The sequence below is a fragment of the Candoia aspera genome, chromosome 1 (genome assembly GCF_035149785.1).
Source record: "Candoia aspera isolate rCanAsp1 chromosome 1, rCanAsp1.hap2, whole genome shotgun sequence".
NCBI classification, from domain to species: domain Eukaryota; kingdom Metazoa; phylum Chordata; class Lepidosauria; order Squamata; family Boidae; genus Candoia; species Candoia aspera.
Window position 1 is genome coordinate 94,124,254 of NC_086153.1, and position 21,691 is coordinate 94,145,944.

At 37.1% G+C, this 21,691-nt stretch overlaps 1 protein-coding gene across 1 annotated transcript in view; it reads right to left on the reverse strand.

Moving 5' to 3' along the window:
• The window catches only part of ENPP1 (ectonucleotide pyrophosphatase/phosphodiesterase 1), a 56,506-nt gene that overhangs the window by 17,429 nt on the left and 17,386 nt on the right, over positions 1-21,691 (reverse strand). Inside the window, exons 4-14 of the mRNA XM_063309914.1 lie at positions 20,581-20,706; positions 19,356-19,416; positions 18,214-18,311; positions 17,233-17,312; positions 16,593-16,712; positions 11,257-11,366; positions 6,209-6,274; positions 5,385-5,457; positions 3,369-3,477; positions 2,289-2,420; positions 741-772 (exon numbers count right to left, since the gene is read on the reverse strand). Of these exons, the coding sequence (XP_063165984.1) occupies positions 741-772; positions 2,289-2,420; positions 3,369-3,477; positions 5,385-5,457; positions 6,209-6,274; positions 11,257-11,366; positions 16,593-16,712; positions 17,233-17,312; positions 18,214-18,311; positions 19,356-19,416; positions 20,581-20,706 (1,007 nt within the window). The remainder of the gene's footprint in view (positions 1-740; positions 773-2,288; positions 2,421-3,368; positions 3,478-5,384; positions 5,458-6,208; positions 6,275-11,256; positions 11,367-16,592; positions 16,713-17,232; positions 17,313-18,213; positions 18,312-19,355; positions 19,417-20,580; positions 20,707-21,691) is intronic.

Consider the following 21,691-nt stretch of genomic DNA (forward strand, 5'->3'; position numbering starts at 1 on the left):
TCTTTCCCAAAATCTCATTAAATTGAGCATTCTTATTCAAAATCTCATATGATAATGAAAAAAAATCACAGGATTTGGGGATCTTGCAAGATTTTGGTCATTTAATTTTTTTAAGGGAATTCTGCACATGCCTTTTAAAGTTATTGTACTGCAGATATTCTAGAATCCACAAGTGTTTTTGTGTTCAAAAATCCTATTCAAAAACATGGCTTACCAACCACAATTTCTAGATTTAAAAATCACACTAAGACAAAGCCAAGCAAATCACATTATCACTTAAAATGATTAGTCTGAACATAGTCAAAGAGTTAGTCTTTTTAAACACTTGTATCCAGAATTACTTTTTACACCAAATGCTGATTTTTGCTTGATTTTTTCTTTCCATCTCACAAGAGACATTTCAATCATGCCAACATGATCTGATTGTGGAAGTTTTTTCTCAACTTACTGACAGCCTCTGGGATTGCCTTTGATAACAAACTCACTAAAATTGTTATAACCACATCATTAACAATAATCACAATAACAATATAATAATATACCAAGGGGAAGCAACTCCCATATCTTTTGATGTGTCTAAAGGAGGGAAAGTATATCAGATATGGATGAGTTGACCAATTCTATACCTGAAGGGGAAAATATAGCTAATGTAGTCCACTGGAGTGGGTAGCTATATTAAATCTAATCAATAAAATAAAATAAAATAAGAGTCATGACTTGGAGAAGATGTCAATACTTACTGTAAGGTTTCTGATAAGGCCTTCATAATCAACTAGAAGAGTCAGATGAGATAATTAGTTACCTAAAAGTTAAAAGAAATATAAAAACAAAGAACGTCCAAATAAGTAGTGATAGCTGAAATACTGCATAATATTTCATCTTGTTTATCAGCTAATTAAAATATTCTTCTTTGCTACAGCCATTAGAAATAACTTTACCATACAGCGGAACAAAAGGATGTAACAGGTCAGTATATGCTAAAACAGTTCATCTGAAAACTGCCTCATATTTTATTTAATATTCAACATTCATAAGCTCTAAGATTTCTGAATGGTCAATATAATTATCAAAAAATAATAAGAGGCAAACTATATATACTGTAGAATTAAAGTGTTTATATATATATATATATATATATATATAATGTGGAATTAAAGTTTTTTTTTTAATTCCACAGTGTGGGATTAAAACGTATAATGTCTTTGCTAAGCCATTGAATGCTGATGGCCTGTTCCAGACTACTTTGCCTACACATAATGATCCCACTCCAGGCTTGCACGAGGGTAAAAACAAATGAGAAAAAGTAGCTGCATGTGCCATATTACATAAAAATAGGTAATTTCCCCCTAAATGTCTAAATAAAGGCACGCAAGAAGCAGCAATTGTCCTATTTTTGCTTTAAGACATTATCTGAAAGACCATGACTTGAGATATATATTGAAGGATTTCAGAGATCAGTTCACTTTGCTCCGTTCTCTGGAAGACTACTGCTCCACTGTAAATCCCCAACCTCTATGAAGCTTTGCCTACTGGGAATCTTGTGCTTGACACTGAACATTCAAGTTCTGCCTTTAAACTACCTGATCTGCTCAAAACAGAGATCAGATATCAATACCTGTTTTATTGGCAAACCATAATTACAGTACTTCTATTTGTTTTGTTCTGTGATCCTAAGAGATGTTCAGAATTACGGTTTTCATCAGAAGGTCTATGTTAGAGGTTCCTAAACTTCCTCAGTTTACAACACCGTTAGCATCTCTGTAATTTTTTTACAGCACCCTAGGCCAAAAGACTACCCAAAACCGAGCTTCAAATATGGACCACGCAAAAATTTAAAATATCCTATAGCACCCCTGTCAGTTTGCCGTAGCATCCAAGGGCCAAAGTTTGGGAACCACAGACCATGTCCTACATGAACACTGATATAGAGGATTATGTAAATTTTTGCAGTTGTTCTTTAAAAAGTTAAACATCATCAGGTCTTTTTTTTTCCAGGTGCAAATAATGAGTGGAATCCAATATTGGTCATCCTCTGGAGGAAACAAAGCATATGCAGCCCCTCCCCCCCAAAATATGTAGCAAAACTATTCTAGAGGGACTCCAAACAGGAGAGAATTAGCCAATCCCATTTTTGTGAGTCAGTTTATCAGTGAAAGTTCACAATGAATTCGAACAAGTAAATACAAGCATTTATTTCTTCCCACTGCTTTATATAAGACCAAAGTTCACACACTAAAGCAACAGTATAAAACAAACAAGTAGTTCAAATTGGTCTAGCAGTTACATACAAGAGAAATACTCATCTGGAACATTTTGGGGTCTTAATCTTGCTGCAGGGCCAGGTACCACAAACAGGTCTTTAACATTGCCTACATATGCATCCAGATAGACTGTTTTTTGGCACTTAGCTGCCTCCATCCCTTCCAAGAAAAATAAAAAGATTTATGTTCGTTTATAAATATGGATCTATTTTTCTATGTACTGAGAAAAAGTAGCTCATCAGGTATAATTGCCAGCAAGAAATCAGCTCCAAGACTTGTTTGTTCATATAAATAAATGTAAATTATTTTCACTTTCCACATTGTTCCCAACTTCTTTACATGCAAGTCCCAATGACTTAACAAAGTTTACATGTTTAGAACCCACTTGAGCTAGCTGTCTTTATAAATAATGATCATGCAAGTCTCTAGATCAGTCTCAATCTAATGCAGTTAGGGTATACACATGCCTGGACATAGGATTTATGCATGGAGCTCCAGCTGGATGGGAATGTAAGCAGCTGGTGCTCATATAGTTGTTAGCCCAATCAGGCAGGCAGGGTGTCACATGGGTAGCCTTGGTCAGAAAATCTAGATCAGTGTTTCTCAACCATGGCAACTTTAAGATGGGTGGACTTCAATTCCCAGAATTCCCCAGCCAGCAAGCATATAGTTCAGAGTGTCAGTTGGGAAAGAAACAAATTTCTTTCCCAACTGACTCTATGAACTATGTGCTTGCTCTATGAACAATGTCCTCTGAAGCTATACTTCACATATAACTAAACTGAATCATCTGCATCTTTCATTAGTACTTGTGTTTGGCTCAGCATTGTTGGTTTGGCACATGGCTTCAATTAAACCATGATTCTAATCTCTGTAATTGGTAATCCAGATGGGTTAGAACTAAGTCTACTAGTGACCTCATGAAACTTTACTCCTATATAATGTGTATATAGGATTAACGCCATAAACTAGACTACATTTATTTAGAAGCTTTCTTTATACTGCCAGTCTACTACAAAGGTATCATTTCTTTAAAAACAGATTTTCAAAAGACATTACAAACTTATTTTATGTATCCTAAAATCTATATGGTTTAAGAAGATTTACCATGGTCAGAAAGAAGAATAATGTTAATGCAGTTGTGAAGGTTCATTTGCTTAAGCCCATCCATCAACAACCCAACCACTTTGTCCACTCTCTCTAATGCAAGAATGACCTGCAAATCAAAAGTGAAAGGCAAAATAAGTAAGTTAACATGCAATTCAAAGAATGGTCATTCCCAATGAATATTCTGCTACCAATAGAAAGCATCTGTCAGCAACATGGAGCAGGAGATGATTTCCCATTAGCTTCCCTTGCTCTGCAACACTTATCATTCCCCTTTGATTGATAGAGTTCAGGGAGTCTTAGCAGCAACATAGCTGACTGATGCTTTCCATCAGCAGCAGAAGACCAGTTAGATATCACCCAATAGCTCTTCTATGTATTTCATGGTGGCTGGTGACTCAAGTGAAATTAATTGTCCCCCCTGAGCTCCAAAAACTTCATTGGTCTATGTCAGAGTTTCTCACACCTGGCAACTTTAAGATATGTGAAATTCAATTCCTAGAATTCCCCAGTCAGCATGGCTGGCTAAGGAATTCTGGGAGTTGAAGTCCACACATCTTAAAGTTGCCAGGTTTGAGAAACACTGGTCTATGTCAAAGTGAGCAATTACATCAAGGATCATTCACTGACTCTGCATAACTGAGCAGTGCTGGATTGCTGTTCAGTCAGCCCTATGGCCGAACTAAGAGATACAAAGAGTCTCCATAATAGAACTAAACAAGCAAACAAAGCCTGGTAGAGATCTACCCAGACATTGTAGAAAACATTCCAAATTTCCAGAACACTTAACCAAGGAGGAGTATTACAAAAACAAGAGATGGAGAAGAAGCAAAAATGTCTAAAAATTAGGCCAATCCTGACACAGGCCATCCTTCTTCAAAGTAGTTGCTCTTCCAACCCATTCGACAAGCAACACATATTATTACTTTTAATTTATTAAATATATATCCCATTTTTCTACCTATACCATACTCGTGGCAGCATACAGTGATTAAAAATACAAATTATAAAATATAGGAATAAAAACAATAAAATTGAAATGAAGGCAAAATTAAAATCAGTATCATTAGAATCAATTCAATTAGCAATTAAAAGCTTGGGGAAAGAGATGTGTTTTTGTCATTTTCCTAACTACTGGAAAAGTGATGGTCAAACACACTCCCTAGACTGGGGACACCTAGGAGAAGCCCCTCCCACATACTAGATAGCCAGACTTCTGGCCACAAGGGGGATCTTCAAAAGGGTCTTTCCTGCTGATCTAAGTAACCAGGCAGGTTCAAAGCAGGAGAGAACAATTTTTATACTGTTATAGATGTCCAGTCTAAGAAGAAGAAGGAAAAAAAAGATCTTACAATGATGGTCTTCAATAATCCTTTTCTGACCTAGAGACCTAAATATGTGAAGAATTCTGCATGCAGCCTTCCCCTTTAAGAATTAATTTTCACTTAAATGTTTGATGCATAAATTTTGATCCAGGAAGTATTACACTCCTCTCTCTTTAAAGTGCCAGGCTACCACCAGATGCTTTATCCTAATGGACATACATACAATTTTCTATTATCTACTTGGGTCACTTTTTAAAACATTTCTTAACTTTTAACCATATCAGTGTTAATGTCTTTGGATGTCTGATTCTAATTATTTAATATGATGTAAATCCATTTGAAGTCTTCTTTAATAATTACTTTTAAAGATTCTGCTGTGGTCTCCATTTTGAAAGTTGAATGCTGAGAATTTAGCATCAAAAAGATCTTTCACAGCAGTGTTCACTTTAAATATATATGGCATTTTTACCCATTTAGATAATACCATATCATAACATTATACTTAAAGAGCTGTGCATCATTTCTGATAATATATGAATAATTAAAGGGGTGTTTTATTTTAAATGAGGGGCTCATGTTACCTTTTAATCGGTCAGTCAGATTTGGTTTTTTTAATGTTCTTATCCTTGATCTACTATGGAACTTTAAAAGAAATGCAATTCTAACATCCAGCTGACCTCCAGATACTTACTTCACTGCTGACTGGTCCATATCTGTGTCCTGAGGAATCTGGTTCTTCTAAATACAGAGTGTAAAAGTGTGGTCTATATCAAACAGCATTAAAATTTAATATTTTACATATAAATTAAGAGAAGTGTGAACATATTTACATTCAGTAAATTTCATTAGAAACAACTGTGCATTAATAACAAGTCTTGTGGTGCTTTACAAAAAAAAGTATACTATAATACACATGTAGTTAGCACATATAGGGATGTAGCGTGGTGACCAAGCGGCTGAGTCCTGAGTCAAGCAGCCCCTCACTAAATGGCCTTAAACAAATCACACTCTCTCAACCTCAGCCCACAATATGGGTAGTAGCAGTAACAACAACAACATCATCATCAAATTACTACAGTATACCTGAGTGTTACAAGGATTTAGACTATGTACATGGAGTATTTTGAACAGCTGAAAGCACTGTGCAAATGTCACATATAGTGAAATCTCAGTTTAAGGACCTTAATGCAACAGATTTCAGATTCAACTAATATGATTTCCATTGCAATTATATTTGCATCGTGACATCATGGCACATAACATACTGTCCAGGTTAACAGACTAGTAAGAATAATGGACACTCCTTTCACCAAACGGATCCATTAAGTCGGTAATTCACTATTTATTATATTTTTTCATCTTCATACTATGTTATAAGCTTTTTGTGAACACTTTCAAATTTATTGAAGCAAACATCACAACATACACAAGACAAGCCAAATAGTATTCAACTTAATAGTTACTGTTTGCCTTTCTATTATTTTATACATCGCTTTGAAATGGCAAATTACTTACCTTTCCTCTTCTGGTAATTGTAGCCAGCTTAGAAAAGTTCCTACTCTTTCTTCAAATGGTATTGATCTAAATAGAAAACACCAACAAAAGATTAGCACAAAAACCTGTGATGAAATCTTTAAGTACTTGTTTAATTTGTATATGTAAGATCAATTGTTGTCAGACTTCATTTGTTTTGCTTCTTTACATCAGCTGTGTTGATGTAGGATTCACTGATGGGGTTACTTACATGGGACCAGAATTCAGCTCCTAAAAACCAAGGCTCTCTGAAAAAATATAATAGAAGAGAAGAAAGCAGACACCAGTCTGGGACACCAACATTAGGGCAACCATACCTGGGCTAGAAGAAATGTGCTACATTCATCTACTTAATGGACTGCACACACTTTGAAAATTATTTAAATTTGGGGGGAATTTTGCAGCCCAAATCTGGTAGCCCTAGCACAGAGAACTGCATGCCACATTTGCCTTAGGGCAGCTGTCACTGATTTATTAAATCTGGATATAAAGATCTAGCATACTGTAAAAGCCCAAAAAACAGGCCATTATAGGTCAGGATCTAAACTGTGTAGTAATTATTAGTTGGCTACTTTGAATCAGGCAGGTTGTATGAACCCAAAAAGTAACCCATACAGTTAATTTAGGGCGACTACATCTGGACTGCAAAAATTTGGACCATCACCAGATGGCAGCAAACAGTTTTCTGTATTTCTCTGCTGCCATGTAGTGATCATCTGGATGTTGTAGCCCACAGATTTTACCCAAGAGATACAGAAAAGAATAAGCCATAGTTGGGTTTGAAATAAGTCTGCCATTCAGAGAAGGACAAGAAACTTTGCCATAACATGGTTAACTAATTAAGGCTTTCTTTTCCTACTGTGTTTGATTGGAAGAAATATTTTCATATATTTGGAAACTGTCATGAGTAAGGATGGCGAGCAGGGGGCTCCCATCCAGACTGTTAAGCGCATGCGTAGCACTGAGGAATTGGTCAGCCATTCAAAGAGACACAGATCGGGACCGCCTTAACCTTTGGGGTTTATATGGCTGGGTTTTTCCCACGCTTCTTCAGTTTGTTAGGATTCCTGTTATGTACAAGCAATAAAACATTAGAGACCAGTTCCTTGTCTCAGCGTGTTTCCTGGCAGTTAGGACAGAAACTACTTGAATGATCATGAAAGTATTCAGAATCTTTTAAAATTAAATTTAGAAAATCAAAATTTTCTAAAACGTTTTTTTTTTAATTGCAGGAGTATTTGCTTAGCATTTCAGAGACTTGTGCTTGGAAATGCATGTTTAGGAGAAGTGCATGGGCATAATTCCAGAAATTATATAATTACACCAATGCTGTATGGACGCTCTGTAGCTTTACATGTGAATACAACGTACATTCAATTGCAGCTATTAATGAGGTTAAAATAAATCCCTAAACCATAAGAAATATGTCCTTGTTTCATGGGATATTTGGAATCAATACAACTTGTCTTTTTTTGTGCTTGATATAAGGATCTAGGAGAACTCTTGCTCAAAAACCTTCTAGGAAGGCCACCTAGTTTTTTTTCTAACTACTACAACCACAACTACAACTAATACATATGTAATACTTCACAGCTCAGTATTTAACACTGCCTATGCATCTCATAATGAAAACATTTAGATAACTCTTCACTATGAGTTGTTGCTCTAGTTCAGTGTTTCTCAACCTCAGCAATGTTAAGATGTGTGGACTTTAACTCTCAGGATTCCCCAGCCAGCATACTACATAGATATACAGATATATAGTAGTCCTAGTTGTATATATGGTTGGATTATTTTCTACCATTTCAGAATTGATATTTGTAATTTTATGAATGAATGGTTTTTAGATTTACTTTCATTTAATACTTTTTCTTGATTGGTTGGTTGTGTGTGTGTGTGTGTTTTGTAAGGGTCAACAGACCATATACAATAAAGTATTCCGCTATACAGTGTTCCCTTAGTGAAGTCCCACTGTAGTTTATTGGATTGTATCTTCACATTCTAGGTATATTAAATGAATTCAACCTCAGAAATAAGGAGCTGAACCTTTTAATTCCAACACCTATTGTGGCATCCTACTTTCAGTATCTCTACTTGGTACCTAACCAAAACAGTGCCCATATATTCTCATCTGTGCCTTTGTACACATGCTCATATGAGAGACATTATAACTCTATTCAGTTATTATGCCTGAATACAGTATACTAAAATGAGTATAAGAGACGGGGCAACACAGGTTAGCCCTGTTCCAACAAACTTGTGCATAATACCCTAACCCCAATATCTCTGATTTGCCCCAAATACCCTTATGGAAGCCTGATCGAGTATTCTGATTTTAATCCTCTTGGGATCTTGTTCTTATTTATGTTTAATTATTTAAGTCTTTTAAGTGATTTTATAATAAGTTATTTTTATTGTACACTGCCCAGGGTCACCTTGTGTGAGATGGTGAGATGGTAAATTTGATGAAGGAAGGAAGGAAGGAAGGAAGGAAGGAAGGAAGGAAGGAAGGAAGGAAGGAAGGAAGGAAGGAAGGAAGGAAGGAAGGAGAGCCAGTTCCTGGTTGTTTAGAAGTTCCATTTTAAAATAACAAACTTCATTGTTAAAATCAGAAGTAGCAAATGCAAAAACCATATTCCAAAACCAAAAACTGAACAAATCATAGCCATAAGACAAAACTTTACAGCCACGTCACAAGCTATGTTAAATTGATCTGACAATGGGTAGGCAACATACCTGCCCCTTGTCTTTCTCAACAGCTGAATTAAAAAAGGATGTTGTGGGCCTATTGTGAATCTCTCTACATTGCAGACAATGAAGTAGTCTGCAATACTACTTCAGGAAATAGTCATGACTATTTCCTCTGTGCCACAACCAGTTGTGGGTGACAGTACTACGCTATTTTCCAGCCAGTAGCACTGATGATAAAACAAGCTAAAATAAAACCTCTTCTGCAATTTGATGTCTATAAAGCAGGTGCAAGACCACAATTACACCTCTCAAAAATATTTTTGGAACTTTAAGTCATGCATCTATTTCATAAAATGAAATTAATTCTGTCAAATCCCTATGACAATGAGGGTTGTCAACTCAAGCAGATAAAGGTCTCCCCATTCAAAACCGAACATTCAGAGATGCTAGTGGCAGGATCCTCTTCACGCATGATGGTACCTAACTGCACTGACGTACTGTTTACTGCATGTAGGATTGAATCCCTACTGTTCGACAGAGACTGAACCTTAGGTAAAGTGTCAGTGAGGTCTACAGATTTTAAGAATATCTATTAGTAATAAAACTTAAGGAACAAAGTGAAAAAATGGGAGTAAAATTAAATATAAGGAAGACCAAACTAATGACAATAGGTAGGACAATCAGCCTTAGAACTGGCAATGAAGATTTTGAAGTGGTGGATAGTTTTGTTGGCATTTCCTTGATTGTTTTGCAAGGACCAAGCCACTATGTTACTATGGTAACAAACCACTCTGGCAGGGTGAACAGGTCAAACTTAAGTATCCTTAGTTTTGGGTGTGAAAAGACATGACCATATAAGGTAAAACTCCTAATTTGCCTAGAGGAAGCTTGCCTGGACTTGTTTCAGTTTCCTTCCTACACAGCCTTCCTCCCAGTCCTCTCTGAACGTGTGCGAATGCACAAGCTTGTAAATATGTTTTTGTGCTTTCTGTAAATACATTTCTTTTTATAGAAATGCCTGGTGTGTGATTTTTCTGATCTCTCGGGCCTAACGCTTTCCAGCACTCTGCCACAAGTTTCTCCCCTTTAGGATCAACCATCAACAGTAAAGGAACAAGCAGTCAAGAAATACGCCACAGACTAGCACTTGGTAGAGCAGCCATGAAGGCCTTGGAAAAAACATTCAAATGATGTGATGTTTCTATACCTGCAGAGATCAGAATTGTGCAAGCCATGGTATTCCCTGTGACACTCTATGGAAGCAAAAGTTGGACTTTGAAGAAGCAAGATAGGAAGAGTATTGACACTTTTGAACTTTGATGTTGGAGAAGACTCCTGAGAATATTGTGGATAGCCAAAAAAACAAACCAATGGATCATCAAACAAATTAACCCAGAGTTCTCACTTGAGGAAAAAATGATCAAGCTCAAATTATCCTACTTCAGACACATTATGTGAGGACCTAGCTCTCTGAAAAAAGCTCTAATGCTAGGAAAGGTGGAAAGAAAGAGAAGAAGAGGATCACCAGCAACAAGGTGGATAGACTCAGTTACAGTGGCAATGGGTGTAATGTTGAAAGACCTGAAAGACCAGGTTAGGGACATATCATGGAGGAAATATATCTATGTGGTTGTTAAGAGTTGACACTGACTTGATGGCACATAATCAATCGATCAAACAACATACCATAAGGCTAATCCCCTCTTTCTCTCACCTACCGACTTCAAAACAAACTCAAACCTATCAGAAGAACACTTAGAAAGAATTACAGATTTAGAATTCTTACAGAGCCTTTCAACAAGGTGCATAACAAAAAAATTATTGAAAAGCTAATTCAAATCTCAGAATGTCAGCATTCAATTATCTTCAAATCTTTATACACAAAACAATTGCAAATGCATAACAAGATAATTTTAAAAAACCAAGTGATTTACAGTCACCATAATACCAAAATCAATTAAACATGCAATCCCATATTCTAACAAAGTCTCTAATAAAACAATTGAATAAATGAAAGTCCATAAAATAATAAAACTTAAAATCATATTCTAATGACACACATCTAACTACAACAGGACATAATTTACTGAAGAATTTATTGTAGTAGCTTGAGCTTAAAATATACCTACAGATTTTCTTTGAAGTGGGTTTTCAACCTACTAGCCACCTAAACCTAAGCAACTGTTAATATTTAAAATGTGAGCGGAAGGGGAGAAAGGTTGCACCACAGCAAGAGCTTAAAAAAGCAGAAAGCTATTCCAAAGGAATCCTGCCACACTTAAAAAGATTTAGCTTTTGGGGGCTTTTTTCATGATGTTCCTTCATCCACAAATTCTCACCTATTGTATAATTCGTACATGTTTGGAAAACTTCCATTGACATCAACATCTGAACCAGGCCAGAAAAACGAAGCTGATTTTAGTCCCTGATACATTGCAGTCAGCCAAATCTGTACAAAAAGATAAACACTTGTTATTCATGAATTCTTTCTGTTGCTGTATTTGGAAAATAATTTGCTGCTTTAAAAGAATTTCATGGATTTTTTGCTTGCCAATTTCCCTCCTACTTCTGTGTTGTCATCAGAAGGAAAATATTTTCCCCTACCCTCATACCATTCTTCTCATATTGAATCTTTCATTGATTGCTTAGGTTTAAAGCGATTTATTTTTCAGTCATTAAAAGTTGAGAAGCTGTCTTCATTTATAACAGTGCTTCTCCTGAGTCTTTCACCAGATCTGCCATTCTGTTTCTTTTAAGTACAGATGATCAATACTTTATTGTGGAATCCTCAAGAATGACTGATTATTTCAACATTCCTCTGATCAAGCCTTTGCTAGAAAGTACACTATACAGTTTTGCATTGAGTACTCTTGATCTTGTATTCACAAAGAACTGCTTTATTTCTGACTTCTCTCCTGAAAGCCATGATCCCCTTTTCAGAAATATTGTCCTTTCCTCCTCTCTTTGTTCATGTTTCAAGAGAGCATGGCAGTTTTATCCGTTACAGATTTAAGACTGCCTCTTTCTCCTGCACTGGCTGTCTGGCCAGAGATCACCAATACATCTGTCTACCTCCCAGAATCCTTAATTCCCTTCACTTAGTTAATTTTTCCACTCCCATTCCACCTGAGGCTTTTCTCCTTCTCTTCCTCTTTCCTCTCTATCTTCCATTTTCCAGTTGCCCTGCACTGATACTTCCCACAATTTATTTCTTCTTCTCCCTTCCTGGTACTTTGCCTGAGTTCTTTGTTTCCCTTGTCTAACGCTTCTCTCCCTTCCTGGTTTTCATCTCCATGCCATTATCTCTTTTTCTACTTGAAGGCCTGCAAAAGCTTTGGAAAAAACCCCCAAAAGAAAGTGGCTTAATGAACAAAGTGAAGCCATAAATGAGATTTGAGGATAACAACAGCAGTACTTGTAATACCAAGAACAACAGCTATACCCACATATGGCAGAAATAATAAGGAATAATTGATTACATTTCTTTTAATGATTAGGTAGCTGACCAGATGGAATATGAACTGGAACACATGTAGAAAGTTAAGTTATAAAACAATCATACATTGTTCTCTAAAATGCTAGGGACAACATGAAAGAAAAATTAGGCCTTTGTGTGCCAACAACTGAAATCAAAAAGGCTTTGCCATTTATCTTGATGTATACGAGGGAGCACTTTGCTCTCTTAGCTTGTAAAGACATATCCATTATTACAGTGATTTGTGCATGTATTAGGTATCTTGGAGTAAAAACTACATCAAAGTACCATGCCACAGTGACTGAACTGCAGGTGTGAAGGGGGGTGGCACTTTACACAAAGACGATAGGGGAGTAAAAAGCAGGGAGAACAAGAAAAGAGCGAGTGAGGTAGCAAGAGAAAAACCAGCAAGACTTCATCAAAGCAATCAGCACAAATTGAAAGGAAAACCTGCTTATTTGTCTATCAAAGCCTTGTGCTATAGTAACCAGTAGAAGGAGGAGGGGGAGGAGGAGGGGGAGGAGGAAGAGAGGGGGAGGGGGACATCCACCACCTGAAAATCTCCCAATTTCCCTTACTGGAGACATAATTTAGGAAACAGTCAGCCATTGTTTCATCTATTGTGTTTATAATCCTGTAGATAGAAACTGTACGGTTGTATGGAAGCAGTGCATTATAAGCCGTAAATTGACATGCACTTTTCCCCCCTTGTATGGTCTGAATTTCTGGTCCTAAGAACACAGTCTGTTTGAATCCTGGTAAATAATTGTCCTGAACAGTGTCTTGCATACATGTAAGTACCCCATGTCAAACACATTACTGTCTCCCATTTTTCAAATGGGGAAAATCAATCAATCTATCTATCTATCTCTCAACGCTTCATCTCCAAGATCATGTATTCCTATTGCATCAACTCTCCCCCTTGATCCATTCAATATGTTTTCCATTCTCTACACTGCACTGGAAATGCCTTCATAATAATCACAGCTTAGCCCAGTGTTTCTCAACCTTAGCAACTTTAAGATGTGTGGACTTCAGCTCCCAGAATTCCCCAGCCAGTGCGCTGGCTTAGCCTATTGTCTTTTGACCAGCCTGATCGTTTCTTTTCAGCGTTTCCATGGAAGGGAGGGACAACAAATGGGTCTCTTATTAGACCTGCCCTGAATTTTTCAATTCTAAATCAATATATGGATGAAACCCAGCTCTACCACTTTCCTCTCATTAATCCTGCAGCTCCATTTTCCCCAGTTCCATTTATGCTAACATGTTTAAACATTGCCATTTCAAATGAAATGGGCTGGACCTAGACTTGCCCCTCCCTAAATGGGGTGCTACTTTCTATGGGTAGAATAGCAAAGTCCAGCAAAGGCTTCCCACAGGAGGAAACAGTCAGTCATGACTTTCTGATTCCCTTCCATCCCCAACTGAGTTAGTTCCGTTTTGCTCCAGATGTCCCCAACTTTCCATAGTGAGAGCATCAGGGGAAGGAGAAATTAGAGAAACAGCTCTGCCATTTCCTTCTTCTAGCAAAAGTGGAACTTCATCAAGGGCAAGTTCCACCTGACATATAAATTACTGAATTTCTCATCTTTCCTTTCAACCTCCCTTCTTCTTCCCTTGCTATCTTTATCATTATTATGTTGCCATTTCTCTGTGGAACAGGCAGATAGCCTTGGTTTTATCTTTAACTCTCTCTCTCTCTCATTTCTCATGTTTCCCATAGTTAGTCCCACTCAGCTCATGTTGTTTCTCCATACAAAAAAATTACACAATGATTTCCTCTTTTCCTGCAGCAAAAATTCTGTTTGTCCTGCATTTAGACTACTGCCATCTCCTTGTCTCTGATTTTCTTTTGTCCTTTCTTAACCCTTCCATGTCTATCCAAGAGTCTGTTGCAAAACCAGTCTTTAAAAACAAAAACATAAATAACTGCCCACAAAACACTGAAAAAAAAGAAGAGCCAAAAGAAAAACAGAAAACAAGCTACAGAAATTCAAAAACAAAAAGCACTTAGTTTGGGTATGTATATGGCTACATTTGTTACCATAAGGAGGTATATGAAATTTTAGACATTCGTATTCAATACTTCTGACCAAGATTACATTTGTACGGATGAAAGTTAGTCTATTACAAATTATTTTGTTGATAAACAGTAATTAAAAATGAAGACCAAATGTGAATAGAACTGTATTTAATTAAATAATTTCTTAAGAATGTTTGTTGCTGTGATAAATTTGCCGCCAATCCTGTTTCCGACACTTTTTGTAAAGTATTGTTCCACGGCATTTAATGATGTATTTTAGTTTTCCAGTGCTTTGCTTTAGTAAATCCAACAATTAATAACAACTGACTTGATTTCTTATATCATTTTGCATCTCCTTGGAAAAACCAAACAACAAATCTGTACTACATTTAATTATTTACAAGTGTTGGGTAATTTTTCTTGTGTCCTCAAAAACTTTCAGCTAAACTAAGTGGGCTTTGCCACCAGGAATATAATACATACCAACATGATTGTTTCTTTATTTTTATTTTTAATTTATTTTATTATTCAATTGATACACTGCCCATCTCACTATAAAAGTGACTCTGGGCAGCTTACAAATAAAAATTATAAAACCATTATAAAAATAGAAAAAGTAAAAAAAATAGAAAAGAAAAGAGAGAAACTAAAAGGTAGAGAGAGTGTTTTAAGCCAACAACCACCCGCAGAGCTGCCTATCACTCTTGGATCCTCAAGCTAGTTGGCAGAGCCAGGTCTTGATGCTATTCCTGAAGGCCAGAAGAGTGGGGGCCAACCTCATCTCAGGGGCAAGATGTTCCACAGGGCAGAACAGACAATGGCAGAAAACACTCTCCCCCGCAACCTGCCAGTCGGAATTCTTTAACCGATGGGGTCCGCAACATGCCCTTCCTGCCAGACTGGGTGGGATAGATTGATGCAATGGGGGTGAGGCGGTTCCTCAGGTAACCTGGGCCCATGCCATGAAGAGCTTTAAAGGTCATAACCAACACCTTTAATTGGACCCAGAAGCACACCGGCACCCAATGCAGCTTGCGCAGCAGAGGTGTTACATGCGCAGCCCTAGATTTCTGTTCTTCTGACTCTTCTGACATGATCTAAATTTATGTTATATATTGCATTCACATTTTAAGGGGATCTAGAGCCATTTATAAATTATTTTTAGAATCAATTTTTATGACTTGCTAAAATATCTGCAATAGAAATTTTATACCATACAGTTCCAAGCTCTGTTATGTGATTCAAATCCCAAGTCTCCTTACACATTTTAAAGATTCTCTAGACTGTCTGTTATGTAAGCACTTCATATTCTATTGAAGAATTTCCCTTGATTTTAAATGATGAAATTTTGGGGGTTCTTAATTGTGAAGATCTCCGTAGAGATGATTTTACATCTCTCATCTGAAACCAAGGTGGAAGTTGTAAGTGGTTCCATAGAGCTAACAGGTGCAGGAGGCCAATAAGATGACATACAGTATGTTGTGGGGAAATATCCGTATCTGATTAAGAGCATCAGAAGCTAAGCTCATTTTCAAAGACAGGCATTTTTGCACGCAACCCATTCTTGTCCTTGGGACTTCTCTTTTCATTGGCTGCGGCCTCTTACCAAACCCAGCAAACCCTCCCTCCATCTTTATCTTGGAAAGCCACCAATAGCTTTCTCTTCTTTATCTCTCAGAACTTTTAGCTTGATCATTGTCTGCTGTGACCTTCATTCCTGTGGCCGAAATCTCTTCTATTCCCTCAAAAATTCTGCCTTCCTGCTTTTATTTATTTATTTATTTACTTACTTACTTACTTACTTATTTACTTACTATCCCACCTTTATACTTGATAGTGGTTCCCATAAAGATTTTCTTTCAACTTCCCTAAAAAATGAACAGCTGGAACCACAAGTAGTACCTTGTTTATCCCTGCATCCATTTTTCTGCCTTTCTAATATGGGATTCCTATTTTGAATTTTAGATTTTAAATTCTTCAGGGCACGGAATCTGTCTTCTTCTATTGTATGAAGCACCATGCACACTGATGGCATTATATAAATAATAATAATAAATTGATATGCATGTGTGTTTCCAGAATGGTTTCCATTTTTATTAAGAAAAAACAGAATACAAGCATTAAGTATCTTTTGGTAATTAATAACACATTTCTCTATACTTAGAATTGATACTTACTGGCTGTCCTTGGTACCATTGTTGATTAAACTTCTCTGCACCTTTGAGTGTGAAAGTAGCATTTCTCTTTGGTTCATACATTTTGTTATCCACCAGACCATGGGATTCTGGGTATAGACCCTGGAAGTAAGATTTGAATCACTATGCATCAACAATGATCACATATCAACAGTTGGAGACCCCAAGCTATACAGAAGACAGTAACACTTGGAGGTCCATCAAGTTTGATTCCCTCAAGCTTATTACAATACAGTAGTGAATTTTAAACTAAAGTACACCTTCATTAATCTCCTCTCACAATTCTAAGGTAGTCCGGGAACTTTCTAGGCACTCTTGATTTCATGTGGGGCAATTGTAAGGCCCAAGAGAGGTTAAACGTTAAGGCTTAATATGCATGTTAATATAACAATTTAAAGAGACAATGTTGGATTTACAGAGAAAAGAGGCACCAACAACACAAACAAATGCTGGGATGTGATGGAATCTGCCCTGGTAACATGGAATTAAGGAGTGGAAAAAGTTATGGAAGTCACTCCCTGGTTATTCCTGCTAATAAAATGAAATAGAATTTTTAAAACTCTGGTATTCCCCCAAAAAGAGTGTGGAACAGTGAGAAGCAGGAAGTGCAACAGCCTCTTACCGTGGCAATACTGTAATGATTAGGAAATGTTTTTGATGGATACACTGGCCTTAGGCTACGTGTGTATGTCCCACATTTTCCTGTCATGGGAAAAAATAAGAATTCCACATTTGTAAATAATAAACCTTTTCATATCAAATATTTAGAGTGACCTAGAATAATAGAGCAATTCCCTTATGCTTTTGCAGCAGCAGTAGGCAATACAAAGGCAGCCCTTGAATCCCTTTTTACCAGCCCTAGAGTCCCCAGGGGTAAACTGCCAAACACTGGCAGCACAATTTCCCACTGAATTTGGTTAGTGAACAAACAAAATATTCTCAGTTTTAACATGGGCTTGCTACATACTAGACCAAGCACTCCAACTGCAACAGAATTGTCAACCAGCATAGTCTTTGTTGGGGAAAGGTGGCATAGATCAAGGACCAGGAAGGGATCTATTCACACAAATTAGGTCATATACAGAGTTCAGGCAGCCCAGAGCCACTTTTGCTAGATAGGCTGGAGAGGGTTTAAGTTGGCCTAGTGAAAACCACAATTTTATCTAGAAAGTTGCTTTATCTATACTCTGTAGGGAGAATTATGCGAATTTCTCCCTGAAATACATACAAACACACCAATTGCTCATTATATTTCTTGGGGATCCTATGAAGCAATGGTCCTCTTAAACAAAGACAATGAGCTTTCACTAGGCACTCTGGACATTAATATCTTGCTACTGTAATAATAGAGATATTGAAAAGGGGTTCATACTCCCACATATTATTGAATTTGTGATATGAATGCTTAAAAGCATGCCTTAAAAAGCTAAAACGATACTGATTTCTATGGACTTGTTCTTCATGAAACGGCCAGCCTTATTTGGAGTTTACAAAGGGTGTGAAGAGCTTCAGAAGAGCTTCACGTCATATGAAAGGGAAGACCACTTAATTATTTTTTCTTAATATCTCTGCATGCTATTGCTCAGATAGAATCGGTACTCACTTAATTTGCTAATAACAGGAAGAAGTCCACCCCAAGTATGCAAATATTCAGCACGGAATCCATCCAAAGAAAACAGTAACACTGGAGGTTTTGTAAATCTGAGCAGTGGGAAACATTAAGCCAGTTAAAGGCAAGCATCTGATAATTATTCATTTATTTTCTACATGCTCTAGATTAGAGCTCTTCCTCCATGTTACCATAAGCATGTGGCAGAAAAAAGGAGAACTATACCTGCTGCCCAATACCCACTATTCACCTACATCAGCTTTCCTCAACCTGCTGCCCTCCAAAACCTCAAACCTCAGCTGCCATATTGATGGGAACTGCAGGAGATAAGAGCCACAGTTTTTGATAACACCAAACTGGGAAGGCTGCTCTACAGGGAGGAAGCATGTTTCTTTATGTAGAGCAAACAACTTTCACCAGACCTTCCCCCACAAATGTGCACAATGAGGAAAGAAGAAGATATACCAGCAATTATGGGGATGATGTATATGCCCTTAATTTAATAATGTGAATTTGTGCACAAGCAAATAGGGCTTATATAGATATGTACACAGAGATAAAACAGGCAAGTACAAGAGATAAATCAGGCAAGGTAGTCCTTGGTTAACAACAGCAATTGGGACCAGAATTTCCATTGCTAAGCAACATGGTTGTAAAACGCAACGTCACGTGACTGTGCCACTTAGTGACTGCAGTTCTGGCACTTCCAGTTGCCATCTTTAAGTGAATCCTGTGATGTTGTTAAATGTGATGTCATGTGGTCACCATTTGCAACCTCCTGCCAGCCTCCCCATTGACTTTGCTTGTGGGAAGCTGGCAGGGAGGTCGCAAATGGCAATCACATGACTGCAGGGATGCTGTGACAGCTGGAACTTCAAGGACCAGTCATAAGTACCACTCGTTCAGCGCTGTCTTAAGTTCAAATAGTCACTGAATGAGTGGTCATTAAGTGAGGACCACCTGTAGCAGGTAGAAATATTAACATACATAATTTTTTTTTAAAAATGAATTTGTTCAAGATTTATTCTTGGGATTAACTGTTTTTCCACCAAGGTTGCTGCAAGAAAAGTTTTGATACCACATTCCCTCTCCACAGTTTTTTAGAAAGTTGCAAAATCCAGCTTAAATATCCTTACCCTTCTGGACACTGGTGTTCACTTATGTCTTCACATTTCTCTTCAAGCCAACTTGTCTTTCCTTGTTTTTTTTTGAAAAAAAGAAGTTGATTATACTATTTTATTCTTCAAAAGAGTAAAAGTGATTTGATACTTTATTGTGTAATTGGGAAAAATATTATAATATTTATTTCTTAACCTCCTGCTAAATTTCATAGATACCATGAGATCTCCAACCCTTTTTTTAATTGCAAGCCCACTGGGCACTGCAGATCTAAAGTAATTATTGGGTTTCAGCTTTGATATCACCATATTTACAGATCACAGACATAATAAAAAATGTCATTAAGTGTAGCCATATGTATTTTCAAAAAATTACTTTTAAAGAAGTTGTAATTTTTAAAATGGTTATCTCAAATTGGTGGTGTTTCTGATGTCTATATTGCTTGTTAATGCAGAAAAGCTAAACATGTGCAGTCTTTGAAATTTTGCCCATCCTGTCTAGGTCACCCATTACTCCACCCACTGACCCTCCCACTGACCCTCTAGTAGAAAAGTGCTGCCAAGCCACTGTTTTTTCCTTAGCCCAGTTCTGATCTGAGACAGACCATGAGAAAAATAGCTGGAGAATGGGGTACAAGGGAGCAAACATGAGAGGAGAGAGGACTCAGCTCCCATTTCCTGAATTTCACATTTGATGTCCCAGTCAAACGTTTCTTCCCACTCTCCTGCTTGGTATTAAAATAAAAAAGACGTGAGCACGGCTGATGCTGCAGCTTGTCATGCCCTTAGAAAGAAAGGTCAGGACTGAACAAATAATTTAAACAGTTCCCATGATTAAAGGAGCTTTGGACTGAAGACTTAGGATAACTTCTGGGCTTAAAATGTACATCAAACGGCAAACTGAAATCCCACACAGAACGCACAAATCCTTGAGAACTGCCGGAGCATTTGCTTATGGAGTCAGTAGCAGAGCATTATCCCTTTGCTTTAAAACCAAATGCACATAAAATGAGATCCCAGTTAATTCAGCTCCCACTGAAATCAACTGGCCTTATGTCACACTGTGACCAACTTATCCCAATAATTTCAGTGGATTCTGAGTTTGAATAGAATCTGCCCTATGCTTTCTTTCGAAAGAAATCATATTTCTTGACCTAGAAACTAAAACAAAATCCTTGAAAAAGCAGAATAAATAGCCCAGTGCACTGCTGCCTTTGGGAGAAATAAGCAAACGGAGTTTTACCTTGGCAAACTGAGTAATAATTGACACAGCAATTATTATTTTTCACACAATCATCAGAACAGGAACAAAGATATTCTGGCCGGTTCTTCTCGCCACATCTAAACTTGGTACAGGTCCATATCTGAGCTATAAACAGAAGGACACTATTTGAAATTAAACATGTCTGGGCTGGATATATATAAAAGCTCTAGATGGAATTGCATCTCAAATTATTATAAGGCTACAAAACAAAAAAGGAAACTTTTCTTTTTGTACTTTCTGAACTCAAAGAAATATTGAGAAAGGGCTGTGTGGGTAACGCCTCCAGACTTTAGGAGAAGACCTGGTGCCACCATTTAAATTGCCCACCAATTTAAATTCCCCCATATTCCTACCTAAAGTGTTCCTCCTACTCACCAGTCCATGCACCTTCTCACCATTTTAAATATAGAGTGGAGACCTGGAACCCCTAGGTTCAAAACATCTAAAGCAGACCTTCCCAATCATTTTGGACTGGTCAGCATACAGTATCTGGTATATGGAGAGTCACAAGATGGTTGCCATGGGGTAGAGATTACCCATTCAAAAAATAATGGCCATGGTGGGTATGGCCAGCCATGAAATATTGAATTTACCAGAACAGAAACTGGTAAGAAAGTTCCATTCCTTCCCCTATAGCCCCCATCCCCATGATGCTCTCTACTAGGAATGTACAAATCAGGCAAAATGTGATTCAAAATACTGATTCAGTTTGGTTTTCCAGTCTGGATTTCCATGTCAATTAAGCAATTCAAATTGAATTTATTCAATTCAAACATATTATTTGGTTTGGAACAATTTAGGCATAAGTAATTGCTTAGATTCAAATCAACTTTAAAATTTGGTCAGAAATAAGATTAGATTCAGAATGGAACATTCACACTATTTTTCTACCATTCCAACTTACTTTTTAAGTACTGGCATTTTTCATTTTCTAAAAATGTCTTTGGGACTCTGAAGCATTTTTGGAAATAAAAATGATACTGTATACTAGAGCTTTGCTTTCCATCATGCCAGTTTCCCTTTAAAAATGTTGACTTTTTAGTTTAAGTAGGGAATGACCTGGATTTCAAGCAAACTGTCCATTGGTACT